The following is a 23,307-nucleotide window of genomic DNA, read 5'->3' on the forward strand; positions in this document are numbered from 1 at the left end:
ACCGGATAAACGTATTTTTCGAACTGCAAATAAAATAGGGTATAGTTATCGCCAAACTGCTAGTCCGCTTTGAAGTTGTTGCGAGCACGTGTAGTCATACAATTTGCTATGGCGACGTGATTCATTTCTATAATCCGAGCGGACTAGAAGTTTTACGCGCACCATACTTATTCTAATTATTTGGATCATAAGGTTCACTCGAAATCGGATGATAGAAGTTTAATAAGTATTTACATTTATTTATTAAAATTCCTACTTAATTCTACATTATTTTAATTCCTACCACTATATTACACTTTAGCTATAACTATTCTACGTATCTACAGAAATGCACAAATATTTTATTAATAAAGTTATTGTAATTGTCTATATAGTACCTACTCAGGTTCTAGAGTGGTATGAAAATATTGTTTTGACTTTAAACATTTAGAAGGCATACTTAGAACACACAGAAGTAACATACACTAAGAAGGTATATCTATTTTAAACATGGTGCAGTCACGACTCACGACACCAATGTAACACATTATTCCGGGTTCAATTCCATGGTAGGCAAAAATTTAATAATAATTACAAAAATGGGTATAGCTGTTTTTTGTATTTATTTTTTATGGCACTTGTGATAAGAAATCTCAGTGTATTTCATGAAGGTAGAACGCACTTTTTTCTAAAATTTCTTAAGATACGACACGTACCTACCTACTTTTGTAACATTCTAGAACTCAAGGCATAATATCACAATTAAATAGTCCATTTTGGACCATTTCTAAGTCCATTTTTTATGTTACACATAATTCGTCTCCACGACACTTTCAGTCTTCTTTTTCTTTCTACCCTCCAAATCCGCGTAAATGTCCTCTAGGCTTCTCATCTTAGTTTCTGGGACGCAGAATATGAGGTAAAATACGTTGGAGAGGCAGATGACGCTGAAGATCCAGAAGGTGGAGTGGTAGCCGATCCAGGTGTTGAGGGGCGCGAAGAGCTTGAGCAGCGCGAAGTCTGTGCCGAGGGATATCGCCATTATGAGTGTTGCTACTGTACCACGCAGCTGAAATAAATTGTTTATTTTTAGATCAAGGTTAAAATCATAGACAATGTAATATTCAGAAGTTACGTGCGTATTAGAAATTAATTATAACATTTTTCGACGATCTAGGTAAAAGTTGACCCCCGAAATGTTTTTTTTTACGGTGAAGGAAGGTAAGTAAATACGTTATCAAGTGTTCTCTATGAAAAGTTCTCACATACCTTTGTGTGAAGTCTACTTATGTGCTTTTTGTTCGCATAGGGGATAATGATCCTTTTCTTAGGTAGGTACTGTTTTTTGATTACCGATTTACATGATAAACTTTAAATATTATACCTGATGTGCGAGACATCACTAGTAAATAAAGTTTGGGGTAGTGAAAAGACGTAATATTTTTAAGGTAAGGAAGGTAAGTAAGGTAAAGACGTAATTGGAATTAGCATATAATAATCGTACTAGAAAATCATACCAAATACCAAAATACCAAAGACTTACCTGAAAGCTGAACATCTCAGTCATAATAACAAACGGCAGAGGTTGCAGTCCCGATGCATCAGCGAAGATGCAAGTGCAGAGCGCGGCGATCGGCACCCAGCCGGCCAGCGCGCCCCGCGGTAGATAGAACCATGTACCCAGGAGACACATGCTGCAGCCTGCTACCACGCTTGTTACTGCTAGGAGCGGCTGAGGTGACGAAACATAGCATAGTCAACGGGTGTTTTTAAATATAAAAGTAGCAGACAAGCTGTCCACCTGATGGTATAGTCCGCTCCAAAGTTCTAGTCCGTTCTGAAGTTTTGAAACTCTGAGCTAATCCGGTCGAACATAACTACGAGCATATACTCCGTAGCAACAGTAAGGGCACACTACTGCGCTATGTATCCGCGGGTGAGAGCGGGCAACGGAGGGTGCCGGGGGGGCGCTGTCTTCATCCGGCTAATATCTACAATTTGCTGTTGCGACGCGACTTTTTTCTATATTCAGAGCGGATTAGAAGTTTGCCGCGAACCACGTGCCGAGGAGACATGCTACAGCCTGCTACTACGCTGGTTACTGCTAGCAACGGCTGCGGTGTTGTCGATTAGGTTAAAGTTAGATTGATTTCGATCTATATTTATGTTTCGTTATGCGATTATCTATTTAAATGTTTAGGTAATTTATCCCATGTCCCTGTAGTTCCGGGACTAGAATAGGGCTACGGTATCCCCTGCCTGTCGTAGGAGGCGACTAAAAGGGGGCTTCCGGGGTTGCGGGCGGCAAGAGTGGGAGCTCGAACCGTCCAGCTAGCGACCCCGGGAAGGACGGCGGTATGTGTGGTCGCATACCGTCGTAAACACTACATGGTGTGGGAGGAGCGAAAACTGCTCCTCCAGGGTAGAGCCCGATCGGGGCATCGCGCTTGGAGGGCTCCGGTTGTGTTCCGTCGGAGATCCCGGAGTTCTCCAACAAGCGTTGAGGACGGCCACCGGGGGGGTTTTAGTGCGGTAAAAATCCCACATAACCCGGCGTCGCTCCCACGTCGTCGGGTACCTTTTGAAGGTTTCCCCCTCGAGAAAAAAAAAAAAAAAAAAAAAAAAAAAAGGTAATTTATCCCAACAGGCTATATACCTATAGGCTAAAAATATTATAATTGGTATTTCGAAAGCGGACATATAGGCGACCAATACCTATAATACCGCGATTGACCTCTATACCACCGAGTCTCGTACATAAAGGAGGTCTATTGGAGTGTTTTTAGGGCTTGTTGTATCTAGCATAAATAACAAAGACTGATAAAGAAGAACGTTAAAAGTAGGTAGGCACGGTAACAAAACTTAGCTGGAAAAGTTGTGAATTAGTTTTCGCGAACGTACAGTCACGTTAGTAAAATTTAAATAGAGCTGGAAAATAGGTAAGCAGTTTTGGTAGATGGTCTGTCGGATATTAGGGCCTCTAACAAACTTGGACTAAAATGACAGTCCTATGATGTTTTAGGTATATTTTTTAAACTTAGCTTAGCTCCTTAACGTAAAGCATCTATTTTTTTATATACAGGAATATGTGATATGATCTGAAGTGTTACTAGAACAAGCATTAGAACTCACCTTCCTTCCAACCCTATCCACAAGCTGGCAAGCCATAAAGGACCCGACAATCTGCACAGCAGCCAGCAGTATGGACTGCTTGTTCGGCGACAACGCGATACTGGTAGCGGGGTCCTTGCTGGCCTCCGCGAAGATGTGGCTCGCGTACACCAGCACCGCGATGCAACCGCAGAACTCCCTTGTTAGATTTACGATGAGCGCCACCCAGAATGCCTTGAGGGCTGTCTTGTCTGTGACTGGAATGAGGGAGGAATTTAGTTGATTAGTTTTATAGGATTGCGACTTTCCGGTACTGGTCAAGAGATGGTGCTACTCGTTTTCTATAAAAACACGTCATATCATCATCAACCATTACTGTCCCATTGCTGGGCACGGGTCTCCTCTCAGAATGAGAAGGATTAGGTCAGAGTACACCGCGCTGGCCAAGTGCGTATTGGTAGACTTCACATTCCCATTGATTTTTTTTTTAATTTTAATAGTGGAAACTAATTATTCCTCTGCTTGTATGTATGAATCATTTACCTATGTTATATAGTATGAATTGTTTGTTTCCCAAATAAATAAATAAAAAAAAAAATTAAATCTCTCAGGTATGGAGGTTTCCTCACGATGTTTTCCTTCACCGTTTAAGCAAGTGATAATTAATTTCTAATACGCACATAACTTTTAAATCAGAGGTGCGTGCCTGGGATTTGAACTTCGGACCCCTCGATCAAGAGGCTAAGTTTCTTAACCACTAGGCTATCACGTTAAATATTAGGAGAGAAGAAAACTCTAAAATTAAATATTTGCTGTTTAATAAACAGACTGTATCATGACTACTTTCCACATTTCATCAAAAGATGCCGTAATGATGTTATCGAAGCTTAGACGTTATGCCGATTCATACTAATCTATGTGCAGATTATACAATCTCCGAACGGATAGCTGAAAGTACGAACAGCCAAGTTTTGAAGGTGGTAGAACCCTTTGTGGTTCGACTCCGCTGGCACCACCGCCACACCTATTTCTGCTTCATCACAGGAGCGTTAACGCTGCTGTGATGAAGCTTAGAAGTTCTAGCTTAGTCCTCAGGGGTAGCGGCGCATTTGTGGCCGACATCAGGTAGGAATATCTAATCCTATCTGGGGTTGATTACAGATGCCCATGGGCGGCAGTAGCCACTTACCATCAGGTAGACTGCATGCTCGTCTGCTACTCCTACATTATAAAAAAATCGGAGATCTCCTTTCAAAAGGTTTGTGTTACTTTTTTAAACAATTGAAATAAATGGACGTGCAGTTATGCTATGTGATCATTGTCGCTGAAAAATATTATATAATAGAATTGGAATCCTTCTTGAGTTCTTTCTAGAGTTCGTCGCTTTCCTGAGAATTTAGCTGGAGCCCGAATGGAGCTTGAATGAGTAAGAAAGAACTCCGATTTCATACTATTAATTACCTACTATATTTTTGATATTTTACCTAAAACTATTCGTCATTCCTCAAAAATCATAGACTCGGATATTTCGCTTCGATAAACACGAGCCTTACCAATCATTCAGTAATAAAACAACTAAAAAAATCTATTCTCATTCCAGAAATTTAGCTCATGACCTAAAAATAAAATTGCTGTCAAAATAATAAATGAGCACTCAGTCATCCGTCGAAAATGAAATGAGCAAACGAAGCAAGATAAGTAAATAGATTCATCACACAATTTATTTTGTTCTACCAATCGTCCTTGACATTATGATTTTTGGGTCCCGGTAGCTACATAAATACAATTATGTGAAATAATGCTTGAATAAATACAAAGTTTATTTTTATGATATTTAAATTACTTCTTTACTTTTAAGTGAAAATACCTAGATAGGTAAACTAGTATAGTATACCTAGATAAGTAAACTAGTGTAAATGTATAGAAATCTTCGAAGAAACCTATTTATTGAGCGTTTGTACCGTAACATGCGAACATTTTTTTATTTTGAAAAACACACACGTGTAGTTTGAAAATTGTGATGGTAGATAATTGTATTTTTTTTTTTAAATAAAAGACGCCTAACCTAACCTAACCCTTTTTTTCTTAACGAGGGGGAATCTTTCAAAAGACGTCGGGTTATGTGGGATTTTTACCGCACTAAACCCCCCCCCAGGTGGCCGTCCTCAGCGCTCGTTGGAGAACTCCGGGATCTCCGACGGAACACAATCGGAGTCCTCCAAGCGCGATGCCCCGATCGGGCTCGGCCCTGGGAGAGCAGTTTTCGCTCCTCCCACACCATCTGGTGTTCACGACGGTATCCGACCACACATACCGCCGTCCTTCCCGCGGTCTCTTGCTGGACGGTTCGAGCTCTCACTTTTGCCGCCCGCAACCCCGAAAGCCCCCTTTTAGTTGCCTCTTACGACAGGCAGGGGATACCGTAGCCCTATTCTAGTCTCGGAACTACAACCTAACCTAACCTAACCTGACCTAACATTCTGAGGGTCCTCTAATAAAAAAAAAATAAGTTTCGTATTAGGGTTCAAGAGGGCCTTGCGACAGACGGACAACAGACAGACAGCGGTGGGTGAGTACCTAATAGTGTTCGGATTTTACCCTTTGGACTACGGTGCCCTAAAAAGCATCACAAGGGTACGTTAAATTTATCAATCTGCAGCAGGCCAGCTAGGTGGCCTTACTTGGCGATGATACTTGAAACCACCCAGTAGCATAGTAGATAAAGTTGTTGACGAAAAGTTGCTTAGAACACATCTAATGTAGGTCTCTTATAACTTTTATCATTTAAGATAGCACAACAATTTCCTGTTTGTTTTTCATCAAAACTCGAATCTTTCCAATCAAGAACATTCAGCCAATTGAGCTGACCTGTCCACCGTCCTTGATATCTGAACTGCATCATTATTCACAATTGCTTCCACATTTAATTTGCCCAAGTCAAAAGGCAACAAGTCAATTGGCGTAGATGAGACGCGCCAATGTATTTCGTATTTTGACCTCGCGAATCAACACGCGTCCTTTTGATTTGCTTGAATAACGGTTTGTTTTTGTTGTCATTTATTAATTGAGCAAAGACAGCCTTTATTGCTATCTTCAAAAGGTACCCGGTGCCGTGGGACCGACACAGCGTTATGTGGGATTCATACCGCACTAAAACCCCGCCGGTGACCGTCCTCGGCTGCGTAAAGGACTCCGGAATCTCCAAAGGAACGCCACCGGAGTCCTCTTAGCGCGTTGCCCCGTCGGGCTCCGAACAGATGAGTTTGACGCTCGCAACACCGTCTGGTGTATACAACGGTATGTGACCACACATACCGCCGTCTTTCCCGGGGTCGCTGACCGGGCGGTTCGAGTTCCTACTTTTGCCACCCGTAACCCCGGATGTCCCCTTTAAGTTGCCTCTTACGTCAGGCAGGGGATACCGTAGTCCTATTCTAATCCCGGTTCTACAGGAACAAGTGTTAATCATCCGGAAATGCCTAAGTCGTTTCCTTGTTTCTATTTTTGGAAACGTGTGGTAAGTGGCGTTACTAACAAAAATTTTAGGTGGTGACACCTCATGGTGGCGCTCCCTAAGTCTTGGCGACGTTTTTAATTTTTTTAGATCGAACTATAGTCTTTTTTAATCGCCTAGTAATGCCATAGAATATGTATGTTGCAGCCAAGTAGCTTAAGTTACCGTTCAATTAAAACACCTTACCTCTTTACTAAACAGTGTCGCTTGGGTGTTTTCGGCGTCCCTCGTATGACGGCGCCCGGTGCTGTCGCACCGCTCTCATCGGCCCTAGGATCACCCCTGTGTATGGTTCAGTTGATCCAAGTTTCGATAAATTTATATTTGTACTAATTAGTTAAGGTTAAGAGTGGTGTGAATTTCGGCCTCTCACTTTAGAGGGTTCAAATCGCAGACCTCTGATTTTTCAAATTCACGTGCGTATTAGAAATATTACTTAATAGTAGGTACTTGTACATGCTTTACGATGAAGCACAATATTGTGAGGAAACATAAGTAACGCTTGAGAATTCTGTAAGAAAAAGTTTTTAATAGACCTTCGGAATGTTTAATCCAGACTTGACTAAGGTGGAATATCTAAACGCCATGCAGTGCGTCTTTTTTCTTCTTTGCGAGGTGGAAACCTTCAAAAGGTACCCGACGACGTGGGAGCCAGGCTATGTGGGATTTTTTTCCGCACAAAGCCCCCCCCTTCCCCAGTGGCCGTCCTCAACGGTTATTGGAGAACTCCTGGATCTCCGACGGAACATGACTGGAGTCCTCCAAGCGCGATGCCCCGATCGAGCTCTGTCTTGGGAGAACAGTTTTCGCTCCTCCCGCACCATCTAGTGTTCACGACGGTATGCGCCACACACACCGCCGTCCTTCCCGGGGTTGCTTGTTGGATGGTTCGAGCTCCCGCTCTTGCCGCCCGCGACCCCGGAAGCCCTTTTAGGGGTTACCGTAGCCCTATTCTATTCCCAGAACTACAGGGACAAAGGGAATATACCTAAATCCATCTCATTCAGCGAGTACTCGTGCCTAGCAGCGGAAACGTAATGGGTTGATGGTGATGATGATTGATTGAAAGCTCTGACAGCTCAATTGTATGAACTTACTCAACAGTCGTGGCGAGAACTTCAGTTCGCTTGTGGTCTGCTCGATAATCAATCGGTCCACCTCTTCGGTGATGGATTTATCAGTAGGTGGCACAGAGCGCAACCAACCCAGAACTTTAGCTGTTTCCTGGAATTAAATAAATACATCATTATCATCATGAATTTAATCAAACTCATCAAACTCCTCAATGTTTCTTTATTTTTTGTTTTTTGTTTATTAACTTTGAAAAAGAAACGTAATTCTTTGCTTTTTATGAAAATAAGATAAAAGATAATTATTTACAATCAAATTGTTATAAAGATCATTTTACTTGTTGTACTACTAAATTAATAACAACTTTTAATAATCCACTATATATTCCGAACTTACAAAATTAATGAACGTACCAATTACAAATTCCCTCGAACGCTATAATTCTAACAAAGTTAGTACTCACGTAGGCTTATTAGTATCAAGTAAGTTTGTTTTCGTTAGAATTATGTGGAATACGACGTAGTTATAATGTATGTGTTGCGTCGTAGAATATTTTCTGGAATATAAATTTATCGGAATCTCTTTCAAGGCTATGTTCAACGTTTAATCGTAAATCCTTAATCCTTGACAACAATTTCCCTTTTGCTCTAATTGTTGCGAAGGCCGTATGAGTTATTAGTGTTTTTGCGTGTTATATTTGTAAATGGATAAACTTCCCCTATTTAGCGTTTTAGTAGATAAACTTCCGAAATACAATTTAGTGCTCATTAACATTATTTTTTTTTTTTTATTTAATCATTTATTTTAGACAATATAAACAAAGATACAAAAGTATAATTGAATACAGAGTTCCATATCATATGTACATACTTTACAGACTAACATAAATGTCAATAAATACTCATATAATTAAATTATATTAATATTAGATAAATAAATTATAAGCGACCCACTGTTGAAAGAAAAAAAAACATTTCTTGATTTTCCACTTTAAGCTATTTTTCACAATATAGGAGCAGGAGACGAGCATGCAGTCCACTTGTTGGTAAGAGGTTATTGCTGCCAATGAACACCTGTGATCAACTCCAGGTAACATTAGATTCCTACCGCCGCTACCCCTGAGGACTAAGCTGGAATGCTTTAGGAAATATCTCTTACGAACCTTGAAACCGGATTACAGCAACGTTTAACACTGTTGTTATTAAGCAAACATAGCTGTTAAATATATTATAACCTTCAAACCTTCAGCTCTAATAACATTGTAGCGCTATCCTGCTGCTAGAAGATGAAAATAGGTGTGGTTTTGGTGAAGTAATTATTACCTCGACTTGGCGACTTGCCTTTACCTGATCTTATGTTCATGTAACAAGTTAATAACTTACCTCATTTCGTCCGCACTTCACGAGGTAAGATGGGGTCTCCGGTAATCTCAGGAAGATACAGAAGTGTATCAGAGGTATCGCCAGGAGAATCCACAGCACAGTCTGGAATGGTAGCAGGTCACCCAGAACGAAGACCAGAAGATTGCCGGCAGTCTGCAAAAGAAGAATATTAAAGAAGTTAATTGTCTTGGTATTACGCAGTGATAGCTTAGTGGTTAAATTTGACCTTTCTATCAGGGTCTTAGGTTACAATCCCAGGCAAGATTTGATTGATAAGAAATTAATACCACCGAATTTTCCAAGTTATTAGAAGTTACTTATCATTTGCATAACCGATGAAGGAAAATATCATGAAAACAGCTGTTTTACACGTCTCAGAATTTTTAAAAAGGTTCTCAAAGGTGTGCGCAAGTTTACCAATACGTAGTTAGCCAGTGCGGAGGTCTAAACCCTTTTCACTCCGAGAGAATACTTGTGGCCAGCGAAGGGACTGTAATTGATGGACTGACCTTTTTGGATGCAGCCTTCAAACAGAAGGGCTTAGGCCATAGTACACCATGCTAGTGAGTGCGGATCGGTAGACTTCACACATTTAAGAACATTTTATTATATAATTCTAAGGGTTTTAGATGTTCTCACGATATCTTTATTGACTGTTAAAGCAAGTGATAATATTATATAGATTCATCAATAAGACTACATATCTTATTGATGTAGTTATCAGAAGTAGTACATATCTGACGTCACTAATCATCTCTTAACGAATCAGTTACTAGGTCAATATACTGTATTTGCTTGTGGTGCGGTTATTGCCTCGATATAAGGAAAATAGTATTTGCTTGTTAAACAATGATGTCCACGTGTTCCCCTGTAAGATACTAGAAAAAATGTGTATTTTATATCATGGTGATCTGAAATATAATTGAGAATTACAATGTAGTATCCTTCTTCCCACTCGTCGGCATCGCGATTGTTTAGCCTTTAAAAACAAAAAAAGTTTAAAGACCACTGACACTGCGTATGACAGTGACAGCTCCGGATTCCTCACTTCTTTTTCGCGCTTCCAAGGCATCGTGATACTATTTTTTCAAAGTTTTGTTAAACGTGTATAGTGAAGCAAAGCTAGTGAAAAAATGAAGAAAATGGAAACTAGGAATGAAGAATCACGTCCGCGTAGTTGTAGTCGCAGTAGCAGGAATTTACGAAGCAATTCTTCGGATTGGATCACCGGTTCAGAGGTTATGTACAAATTACTTACCAGGTATGTAAGAAAATAATGCATTATTCACCTTTTACAGTATGTGTGCACGACTATAAAAATGCCTAAATAACTAACATATTCTCAGAAAGAAACTATATTGTTCGAAAAACTTTCTCGTATCTACAACTTCAAAACTATTCATGCACGCCAATCTCGCTGTTGCACATTACAGACACCAAACGGTGCTCATATTCGCCATTAACCGTAAGATGCTTGCATTTTTATGCATATAATTTAGCAATTAATGGTCCAAATATAAAATGCACCCGAGCCATTGAGTACGAGATACTCGTGGCGTCGCTTTGTCGACACTAAATGTTTCCCATGTTCACCATTAAGCACGAGATGCTGGCCCTAACATTTATATGTGGCAAATGTTCAAATATTCAAAGAGTCACAACCGTCGAGTACGAGATACTCCTAGTGTTACTTTGTTGACACTAAACGGTTCACTCATTCGCCATTGAGTACGAGATACTCGCGCTAACATTTCTATGTGGCAAGTGGTCGAATATACAAAGCATCAGAACCGTCGAGTACGAGATACTCCAAGTGTTACTTTGTTGACACTAAACATTTCACTCATTCGCCATTGAGTACGAGATACCTGCGCTAATACTTATATGTGGCAAATGGCTTGAATGCTTCCATCACTAGCTATTGCACTAACAATACACAGTATAAATCATGAATGATTTATAAGCACCAAGCTAGAGCTGCTACAACACAAGGTTATGCCAACCCTGTTATACCAACTCTGACAAAACAATTTTCAGAACCAGCTATAATTTCAGGAATCATTCATGGAGTTATTGCAAATAGCAAAACATATTTGTAACTTTATGACAAAACAGTGTCCTAACAGAAACGGAAAATATTATGTCAACATACTGGGACAACGAGTGAATACATTAATATCATCAGAGTTCTCTAAAATTGGGAGGTATGTGTGAAGCAACTGGATGAATAACATATTCCAATGAGAACTGAGGAAATCAACCTGGTACATTTTGATGCTCTTCTCAGAATAACACTTTAACTACTGCTACCTATAAAGGTCATAATAGGTAATTTATGCTCCACCACAATACACACGATAAAAATATGTGCAATACATGGTGGAGAACAGAAAATAGGAATCATCACATTGCTGGTGCGCTAACCCATAACAAATATAACCCCGTGCATATAAGAATCTTATCAGGATTCACCGCACAGCATGATGCTCATGAGCTCATGTAACGGAATCATACTGAAGACATTGAAACTCACTTAGCTGCATTACAAATGATAGAAGACTAACTATCTTATCAGAAAACAATGTCTAAAATAGACATTTGTGACATAAATGTTTTATGCAGCACCCCGTTGCCAATTTGAAATTGGTTCAGATTGGTCGTTCCACACAAATCAATTGTGTTATATGATATTAAAATTTAATATGTGGCGTCAAGATAAAAATCTTACAACATTGATGACAAAATTATCTTTGTATACTAGTTAATCCAATGCTCGATCTCAAATGGTAATAGATGTGCTCCTCACATTATCACATACACACTGGTGTATATACATGACAACTGTTTCATGTTAACCTGAAATAGAACAGAAGGCATGCTCTCTCAAAAGAACCACCTCAGGAGGACAATGATTAAGCAAACAAGACTCCGGCTTATTGATACTGACACATATCTGTCCAATATATTTTTAGTCACATGAAGAAAGAATACTATAAGTATCTCATATATTGGAACCAGCGTCTGAAGTCCTAGCTTTGATAGTAGCATTCTGTGTTAATACCTCAACACAATTGAGCAGAGTTCATTGATTTGTTATGGATACTCTATAGTTCCTACTCAATTTCAGCTGTTTTATAAGCAAATAACAGGTACCTATACATGGCTCAAAGTAAACAATATTACATGGGTTATATTGTAGTACCTCTTACTCACATATATACAAATTATGTATAATAAAATTTAATCAGTTACCAGCTATATAAAGCTGTTTGATTTGATATCTTGTGGGCTAGGTATATGAATATCCTAACATCCAGATTAGGTGTATTTCAAGATATTGCGGATTTCAGGAAATACTTGTATTATTAAGGTATAACTCTAAGGAGATTTGTATCAAGGAGTACAATCAGAACTATAATGCACCACTTAACTACTGGTACAGAGTACCTACTTAAAGTCATTGAGCTTACATAACATATATAACTCTATTATATATAGATGTAACTTGAATTGAAGTTTTTAAATTATCTATTTAATACACTGGTTTACAGTGATAATCAATCCAGAAGTCTGGAGTTGTCTTTGGACAGAAATACCTTTATGATTTATTCTAAGGCCAGGTACTATAACAATACCTGCAATCCTATAACAATACAAATGTGCTAAATAATAAATGTCCATACTTGTAAATAATTCAAAAACCTTGTTTAGTATTACTTATTTATATGGCATATGTGACATAAATGCAAATATGTAAATGTCAAGAGTGAACTTTATGTACAAATGTGAGAATTTATACAAAATTAACACTTTGGATTTCGATACACTTATGTTTCAGTGACTCAATAGGAATAAATACAGTAATAATTAAAGGTTTGGAAGTTCAGTCCACAAACATATGGGTAATTATTAAATATCTGCACATATTTTTCACTTTTACATGTACAGTAAAACTGCTTTAAATATGAGGCTGATCATCATGAAAAAATTGACTAAAGATTATTGGTGCCTATGTAATGCTCTACAACAGAAGCCTGGTACTCCCAACATTACAAAAAGCAATCAAATATTAATATACTACTTATATTGTTGCTTAAACATTTTCTTTAGCAACACCAGGTCTATATAGAAACATGCATCATACATTTATACACCAGTCATCAGGTCAAAAAATAACACAGCAGTCCATTAATCCTGGAATAAAGACAAACATAATATGAGAATTGCTATTGCACTTAAGTCTTCATAATGTCTATGTTAGTTACACTAAAACTGAAATTGTTCTCATTTCATAATGAAGCTTAGGCTAAGGGTAAATAATGTCCACCATGGTAATATGTGACACATTAATGATATAAAAGTAATAACAATATTATTATATCATGTGAATGGCCAGCCATTAATATGATATCTTCTTTGGGTCTTTTATGCCTAGTGTGTATACCTAGATGCTCTTATAAAACATAAAACAAAGAAAGTAAGCTGCATGTCCAATCAATTTTCAAATGTAAATCTAGCCTCCCTAGAATTAATAGGAATTCCTTAGGGGTATGTGTGATGAATGTTACTATGTAGGACACACATGGCAGACATCTGGCCTGGAACAAAGAAAACTATATTATATAGACAAATTATTATTATAATTATTATATATAGAAGATTTATCTACTTTCCTTTTCTTAAAGAATTAAGATGGAGAAAAATGTGGGTAATAACTTTATAATTTATCACTGTCAGAGCTGTAACTAGAACCAGTTGTGTTAGTAATCATTACAGGCTAAGTAAGCCAGAACCCCATGGAAGTTATAAAATATTTGACTTATTAAAACTGAATTAATCCTGGGAATGCTCAGCATAAATACTTTTGAGTCAAGATAAGCTTTTCTGGTCTAGTCATGAATGGGGTTTGAAATAATCATATACATAAATACTGCTATGAAAACAACTTTTACATACACATAACTGATAGTTACACACATTTTTAGGAAAAGATGTTAGATGGAAAGTCAGATTGGATTTCAAAAGGAAACATATCATAAGCTTTCCAACCAACCATATAGATATGTAACTTTATAGAGGGCATGCATAAGCATGGTACAGCAAAAAGTATAAGTAACTTTTGCAAATCTCATATATACCTACAAAAACAGGAAGTCATATAAAACTAAAATGTTTCATTGATCTAAGAATGATCATGTCCCTCCGGAACATGCACACTAATATAAAGAAACAAAGTAGGTATAACACCCAATATTATACCGGGTATACCTACAACATAAAATATAAATTTATCTCACATGGGGCATATATCATCCCAAGATCAAATCAAATACCCAATCATAATTTGTCAATAAATAATGGTATTAATTCCTTAATATTCAACATGGGATGGCTTCCTATTTTAATAATATTGGAATACATACAATGTACCTACTGGTACATTTAAGTATAGTATTATATAAAAGTACATAATTATATAATGCACATCACATATGAAACATATTTATACACATATTGCTATATAGCAAAGGAAATAGTATTATTTGTGTCAATAAAATTGACCAAGTAATTCATTCTACACATAATTATGACATACTATGCAGGGTAGAAAACATATTTTCGACCTTGTATGTATTTATTTTTTGCAAGGTGCAAAAGCTTGAATTGAATAATTATTAACACTGACTAAATTACAATATTACTATTATTATTATTATTATTGGCCAATTTTAGTAATAATATATTTAGAGAAAAATATTGCATTATTATTGCACTGAATATTATTTCATCTAATTCAGAGGGAATCTCACTTAGTACTATGTGTTTCAGAACATTTCATCCATATTATACAGTAAGAGTAAATATTCAGTTAGCAATCCTAATAATTATGTATATTTTATAATTATACCTAATTAAGAGAAAAAACTCTTATTAATATGATATTTTCATATTGTATTTATATATATATATATATATATATATATATATATATATATATATATTTTATTATTGAGAATAAATCTCACTAAGCACTATGGATTTCACAACATCTCATCCATATGATGCAGAACAAATAAATATTCAGCAATGTAATTAAATCCATATAATAATATATATGTATGGTAATAAATCTTTAATTTAATTACATGTCCCATTGTTGCAGTTGTCTCTAAACATCTACATTGTAATTCTCAATTATATTTCAGATCACCATGAAATAAAATTGAAAATTAGACGAGCTTACCTGTAAGCGAAGTCTGATTATAATTTTATGAATGGTGATCTGAAATATAATTACCCACCCTCCCAAAATCAAAACCCATACTGCAACAATAAGAACAAGAGTCTCCTAGATATAGACAGCATGCATATTATCAAGGAGACTAAGTTGGAAATGATAGACTCTAAATTAAGTGAGGAATCCGGAGCTGTCACTGTCATACGCAGTGTCAGTGGTCTTTAAACTTTTTTTGTTTTTAAAGGCTAAACAATCGCGATGCCGACGAGTGGGAAGAAGGATACTACATTGTAATTCTCAATTATATTTCAGATCACCATTCATAAAATTATAATCAGACTTCGCTTACAGGTAAGCTCGTCTAATTTTCAATTTTTCCTTATAGTATTACTCAGAATTGCAGCCAAATCTAAACTCTAATGTAATTTACACAAATATTGGTAAATGTTTGTATATGTGATTTTGTAATAACCATTACGTAATAATCCAGTAACGGACAAAATGTGTTGATAATGATTTTACAGCTGTCCCAATGTTGGACTCACTTGATTGTTTTTATAATATGGAAGTAGCAGACGAGCATGCAGTCCACCTGATGGTAAGTGGCTACTGCCGCCTACGGACATCTGTAAGCAACCCCAGATAAGATCAGATATTCCTACTTGAGGTCTGCCACAGATGCGCCGCTACCCCTGAGGACTAAGCAGGAATGCCTTGGAAAAATATGTTACCCTTACCACCCTTTAAACCAGAACACAGCAGCGCTTAACACTGCTATTATGAGGTAGACATAGGTGTGCCCACCAATGCCCACTACTACAACATATTTTCACCCTGTCTCAAGTTACCCCTTGGCTTTGCTTATTTTTGATGATATAGGTGTGTAGTGGGGATAATTTGGGGGTTAATATTTCTGATCCGTTAGAAAAAAAGTATTTTCTAATTCTTATACCTACTTACGTTATCACAGGGAAAGAGGGAAAGAGTTTTGGACATTCCCTAACAAGGGGAAAGTGGGGGTAATACTAAAATCTTGTTTATAGTATACTTGAATATTATGTCATTATGAAAAGTAACTAGCAATTATTATACGAAAATAGCCTATGGTCACTCCCATATTTTAAACGAATCCAACGAAACCTAACATAATGTTTAGATCCATCAATCTGTGTGAATTGTACAGCATGCCAAAAAATGAGACATAGGTATAGTCTGCGCCAAACTGCTAGTCCGCTCTGAAGTTGTTGCGAGCAGGTAGTCATACAATTTGGTATGGCGACGCGATTCATTTCTATATTCAGAGCGGACTAGCAGTTTTACGCGGACTATAGATACTATGACAAACATACGCTATAAAAACATTACCTTCCTTACTCAGTTCAAAAAACCACTAAAGAAAACTTCGTAAAACTTACTTGTGAAAATATAACGAAAGTTCCAGTCATGCCTCGGATGCTGTCTTCGCTAATCTCCTTGACGTAGAGCGGACAAACCACAAAGGCACCCCCTGAGCCGAACCCTATTAGGGCCCTAGCTCCAATTAGGGCGATTGGGTGCGCGCATATCAACTTCACTGCCCAACCGAGCTGAGAAATAAATAAATTGGTACATATAAGTGAAGGTTAAAATTAGGTTAAAGGTGTACTTTTAACTTTTAAAGAAATATGTATGATCCTATAAACAAATAAAGTTTGAAGTTTCCGTCGGTTAATTTATATTTAGTATCGTTTTATTTTCGTCAGTGGTTTAGTTTTTAATTTTTTTTGTCTCTGCTTTCGAGAGTATATCATCTGATGCTATACGCCGAAAAGTCTTAGTGTAAATATGGCTGCATCAAGTACCAATGACTTGTTGCTAACCCTGAATAGAAATTACGATACCTTATGTATCTCCCTACATCCTTAAAATCAGAACAAGGCAGCGCTTAACACTACCGTATACTACTGTATAAAGCAGAAATACGTGGTGGTGACGTAATCGAATGAGTCGAGTTTTACTATTAAGATATTTTACACACACATTACGTATACAACTTACCGAAATAGGCACAGACGCACACAGCAACGCATTCTTCCGTCCAAACTTATCAGCCGCGACCCCATAGATGAAGACGGCTATGGGGGCGAAGATGAACATGATGGAGGCCATCCAGGACACGTCCTCTTCTGATACAGGTGGGTCTGATGGGGAGGAGTCCCCCATGAGCAACGCTTTGTTCGGGGAGATCCACCCCATCGCTGTCCCGTAAGCCAGGATTGGTAGGCATACTGTAACAAGAGTAGAGTTTAAAATCAAATCAAAATCCTTTTAAACAATATTAGGTCAATTTACAAAGTATAGTCCGCGCCAAACTTCTAGTCCGCCCTGAAGTTGTTTCGCGCAGGTTTAGTTAGCATATACTCTGTGGCGACCTCCCGCTGCTCGTCAAGAGATGGCGCCACGAGTATTCTGAATCACGCTATCGAAGTTTTCTAAATGTCTGGCATATATACAAGCTTCGAACTGAGACTGACGGAGCACGGTCGCTCCCTGGGCATGATCACCTAGCCCATAGGGAGATCTCTTGTAAGTTTATATAAACCTGTGCTAGGAGATTTCACTCTTATCTTATCTACTTAATATATAATTATATTATATTTATTTTATACATAATATACTCAAAAAAGGTTAAAAGAAATGTAGGAATTTCTGAACTATGTCCCTTTTAATTAAAATAATAAAATGATAAAATTCCTTTATTTCAGGCATCCAACGAGTTATATTATGTTTAGTAACAGCCATATGTGTTTAGTAACAGATTACTTAGAAGCTATGTTAGAATTATAATTCATTATCATTTATTGATTTTAAAGCCTGACGGATAAAATAGTGATGACGTAGGTACTAGGTACTTGAATGAGAACATAACATTTTAAGAAATCCATAGTAATATGTCACAGTTATTTAAAAAGTTAACAAAAGTGTGTTAAGCTGCTCTCGCGTTGTGGACTACGGCCTACAATTCCTCTCTAAGAGGAAATCTATCCGTAGGAGTAAGACGTACACGTTCTACTAACGAGATTCGCAGTCTTGATTAAAACTTGGTGTCTCGTGATGTCGTAGGAGGCGATTGATTAAATCTAACAGATGGGTTTCAGCACTAACCTACGACTAGTAAGTAATCCTAAACTTATTTCAGGATTATTAAATTGACATCTGTCGCCGCAAATCATCTTTGAGAAATACTTTTATATTTTTAAACTAATGAAAAATCAATGTCACATGGCTCTAAAACATATGTGGAGCATGTTCATTGTTCATATGTTATTATGTGGTTAAATATTCTGCAACTTTGTAAGGAAGCGATTGCCAATTGACATCATCAATATAGAGTCAACTTGCGATACAAAGTTGACATGTGTGTTATATAATATTATATTTTATACATCGTTTTTTATAATATGTATAATGTATATTATTTGATTATATTAAGCAGCAGTATATTATTTTAAGCAGTGATAGCCTAGTGGTTAAGAAACTCGGCCTCTCGGCCGAGGGGTCCGAGGTTCAAAGGCACGCACCACTGATTTTTCAAAGTTATGTGCGTATTAGAAATTATATAACACTTGGTAAACGGTGAAGGAAAACATCGTGAGGAAACCTGCATTTCCATCTGAGATTTATAAAAAAAAACTCACAAGTATGTGAAGTCTACCAATACGCACTTGGCCAGCGCGGTGGACTATGGCCTAATCCTTCTCATTATGAGAGGAGACCCGTGCCTAGCAGTGGGACAGTAATGGTTTGATGATGATGATGATATTTGATACACTTTTTTTAATTATAAAAGTGACGAACGAGCGTGTCGTCCACCTGACAAAGACTGCCGCAGATGGAAAATTGTATTCAACTCTATGGGATTAAAGTTCTTTTTTTAACTAACTATGGCTTGCGTTTGGCTGCAACATTACCTGATGTTAAGTGAGATACAGCCTCGGATAAAACACGCTAGGAGTAGTCTATTCACCCTTGACTTGAACAATCCCAGGTCATATGTATCGGGAAACAACAAAGGCAGGAGTATGTTCCATTCTTTGGCGGTCCGCAGCAGGAATGAGTTGCAAAAACGTTTAGTCCACACTCTCGTGCGGAACATCAAGCAAATATTGATGGTAACACGCGGTTCGTAGATATCCGATGATGGGAGGTCAAGGGGAAAATACAGTGATTAAAGTGTTACCTCAAATCGTCGCAGTTACTGCTTTTCACGACCAAATTAAAACAACATGTATAAGTAAGTATCCCTCAGCACACCCTTTAAACCAGAATACAACAGTGCTAAACACTGTTATAATAGGTCAGAAATAGTTGTGAAGGGCCATGAATCGAACCACTATGACTCTTATGACTTTTAAATCTATGTCCGAATGAAATCATCATTATCATCATCATCAACCGATTCCTGTTATATTGCTAGGTAAGGTTCTCATAGAGTGAGTGGGCTTCATTTAGATGTTTGCATGGCCGGGGAATAAACCCGGAACCCGTAGTGTATGTATACAGTATGAAGATCGCTTCGCCACACAGGGCAAAATTTTCATATATCAATAAAATAATATGTAAACATAGTTTTTACTTACAAGTGTTTAGGAATCAATCGTCATGATAAGTTCTGAGAATTTCTATAAATAGAATATAACGCGATACATAATTAGAAATATTTATATACACGTGATGTTTAAATATAAAGTTGGCATCTGTCTCTGTTTAGGGCATCTAACAGTGGCATACTTAGGATTTATTATCTTCAACAGTAATTTAATCGATTGTCAGTATTATTGTCGTAATCGAATTATCTCAGTGAAGATTAATATGAAATTAGTTAAAAATAATGTTATTATATTTTTTGTTTTATAGTTTTGATACAATGCAAACATCCTTACTAATACTATAAATCCGAAAGTAACTCTGTCTGTATGTCTGTCTGTCTGTCTGGTTGTCTCTTCTTCACGCCTAAACCACTGAACCGATTTTAATGAAATTTTCTAAAGAGATAGTCTGAGACCCGAGAAAGGACATAGGATAGTTTTATCCTGGAAATCCCACGGGAACTAGGGATGGCGATCTAAGATCGATTAATCGGAGAATCGATCCTTTGAACCCAAAACATCGATTATTTTAATCGATATTAGTAAGGATTGAATCGTTAACTATGCATTTGATCAAGTGATGATCTTTAGCAAAGTTAAAGGTACGAATTATCAGTTTTATGTATGTTAGTATGTTATATTATTTTCTTTTAAACGCGGGCGAAGCCGCGGCCAAAAACTAGTTGTAATATATGACAGTCGTCACTATCCCTGTGGGGTAAGTTGAAATGCTACACGTGTTTCATATTATGTCGCGGTCAAGTAGCTGCCTGAATGATATTCTGAATAGTAAGGATCGATAAAACATGAAAACAACACTGTAATCTTTTTACTAGAAAATATAAGACTTTTTATTTTTATTTATTTGATTTATAAGGATCGATAACCTTTATTAGAAGTAGCAAACAAGCATGCCATTAATATTAATATAAGAGTAGATAAGGTCGGCAACGCTTGCATCGCTATACTTCGCATACTTGCCCTGAGGATGTAGTTGAAAAGCCTCAAAAAGGTATCTATGTTAACCTTACCACACGCTTTAACTGGAACACAGCAGCAAATATAGGTGTGGCGGTAGTGCCTTCGAAGATAAACCACTAGAGCTCTACCACAGACCTGTATTTGTACCCAAAGGTCTGTGGGCTCTACCATCTTAAAAGTTAGTAAGTAATTTAGAAAGATTAATTTTAATCCAAATTTTGTGTAATAAATATTAAAACAGAAATTTAATAATTTTAAAAATGAAGTAATAGTCAAATGTCGGATAGATACGTAAAACTTAATAGATTATTTAATTATTAGTAATGGGTATATGTCTCGTCTAGTGCGATACTTACCTATCCTTACGTCAATTGACGTATCATCTATACTTAGGTCGTATGCAGTGTATTTTCCTACGGGGAATCTGAATAAATCTGAATAAGTAAACAGGAAACATTCCATATTTCACAGAAAATAGGTATATGCAGATTGTGCACGATGTCATGGCTTGAATTAAAAGTCAAACTTACGTATACCGAGTATAAGGAGGTATAAGTAGGAGGAGGAGAAGTATAAAGTAAATAATCTGTTCTCCGTTTTTTAACCGACTTCAAAAAAGGAGGACGTTACTCAATTCGAACGTGTATATGTTTTTTTTTATATATGTACGTAAATTTAGTTTTAATATATATATGTATTGTAATATGTTTTTTTATGAATAATGTACTTTAGATTTATAAAACATTGTACCAAATAAATAAATAGACATAAAAAATAATCTGTTTCAGATAAATTTAAGTTAGAGTTACTTTGGTTTGGTCATAGACGTTAAACCTGAGTACAATAGAAATAAAATTAATTTTAAAAACGGTTCTCGAACGAACCGAGGTCCTCCACACACATAGCGTAAAGTACTTCTTGGGTGTCGAAGAATAAAGGTGTCGGAGAGGAGCGTAAAGTGCTCCCCCAGGGCAGAGCCCGATAGAAGGGCATCGCGTTAGGAGGACTCCGGTTGTGTTCCGTTGGAGATCCCGGAGTTCTCCACCAAACGCTGAGGACGGCCACCGGGGGGGTTCTAGTGCGGGAGTCGGAGAATGAGTTTGGATGATTATTGCACATATGAGGAGACCATCTAAGTGTTCAGGAATGGCAAGGCATCTGTGATCGGTTACAAGTAGCACCCCTCATTTTTATGGAATTGGTTGAAAGTGGAACATAGCAGCGGTTAACACTGCTGAGGTAGAAATAGATGTGGCGGTGGCGCCTACGAAGTCGAATCATAACGGGTTCTACTATATTCAAAGATTTTTTTAAGATAAACCTTGATTCGATTTTCGGTTTGCTAATAGTCGTAAAATCGGAGTAAGACATTCGTTTTAGTAGATAATAGTCTTAGTAGAATCTTTGATAACAGTAGTTACAGGATAAGAATTTGAAAATGCTAACCGCTGTTAAATTTAAACAGAACAGCGCCTAACACTGCTGTTATAAAGCAGAAATAGTTCAATCACATGCCCCTGCCACTTTAGAAGAGCTCTTTGTATCTCTTATTTAACTTAGTTTAAGCATAGATTAGTAAAGATACTTTGCCGCCTTGAAATTGAATGAAGCCACAAATGGCTTATTATCGTAAGTTCTTTTTTTGAATTCTTGACAAATAAAAACATTTTTAGAGAAAATTTACGAATAAATAACTAAAACTGCGTAATTTACACGAATTTACATAATAAATAAATAATTATTTCAAATATTTTAGGTATATTTTAGCACGGAGACGTGGCAAAACTTTTTTACGCAACTATTTCAATTCTCAAAACTGGGTACATTTTCTAGTTAGGAGTGAGTGATCTTTACTAATCTATGAGTTTAAGTAATAGCTTTAATTACTTACCTACAATTGACATTAATATTTGGTTGTGTTTACTGCCACCACTTGCAGTCTTGTCCGAAGTAACCTTATACACTTTATTCACCATTTTCGCTGCTTTTGCTCACTTTTTTGAATTAATTATTTTATTATTTAAGTAATTTATTGACAATAATCGTTATTAAACAATAAATTATTAAATTTTCTGTGTACACTAAAAATAATTCTATATTTTGATATTAAAAAGTTTTATTTCATATTTATCTTTTTCTTTTTAATTTATAAATATTAAAGAAAATTGTTCGAATTTTAAAACAATTGTCACCGTTAGTTAAGTTTTTAAAAATATAATTTATAAAGATTCACTTGTAGAACTTCACCATTAAATTAATTTTAATAAATCTTGAATTTTATCACCAAATTATTGGTCTATTGCAAAAGTATCATTTGATTTTTTTTTATTGCGCGCGGTAAATGTTTTCGCAGTTGTGAAGCGCGTTCGATATTTGAATCCGCACGCGCACTGACTTTGTTGT

The 23,307-nt window shown here is 36.9% G+C and overlaps 1 protein-coding gene across 1 annotated transcript; it reads right to left on the reverse strand.

Moving 5' to 3' along the window:
• Window positions 1-683: 683 nt before the first annotated feature.
• LOC140756534 (facilitated trehalose transporter Tret1) lies at window positions 684-23,307 on the reverse strand. The gene is made up of 8 exons (XM_073092057.1): window positions 22,796-23,307; window positions 17,333-17,562; window positions 16,711-16,881; window positions 9,058-9,210; window positions 7,702-7,828; window positions 3,112-3,347; window positions 1,523-1,711; window positions 684-1,048 (listed from the first exon to the last, which is right to left on the reverse strand). Exons 1-8 carry the CDS (start codon window positions 22,878-22,880, stop codon window positions 785-787), a joined length of 1,455 nt encoding a protein of 484 aa, XP_072948158.1. The 5' UTR covers window positions 22,881-23,307; the 3' UTR covers window positions 684-784.

The sequence above is a fragment of the Epargyreus clarus genome, unplaced genomic scaffold (assembly GCF_041222505.1).
Source record: "Epargyreus clarus isolate Ecla_fem2 unplaced genomic scaffold, WU_Ecla_fem_2.2 ptg000035l, whole genome shotgun sequence".
Lineage (NCBI taxonomy): Eukaryota > Metazoa > Arthropoda > Insecta > Lepidoptera > Hesperiidae > Epargyreus > Epargyreus clarus.

Coding starts and splice junctions, on each gene's coding strand:
- LOC140756534 (XM_073092057.1), bottom strand. CDS start 22,880: ATGGTGAATAAAGTGTATAAGGTTACTTCGGACAAGACTGCAAGTGGT. Junction 17,563..22,795: donor AATATTAATGTCAATTGTAG/GTAAGTAATTAA, acceptor CTCTTGTTACAG/TATGCCTACCAATCCTGGCT. Junction 16,882..17,332: donor GTGCGTCTGTGCCTATTTCG/GTAAGTTGTATA, acceptor TTTATTTCTCAG/CTCGGTTGGGCAGTGAAGTT.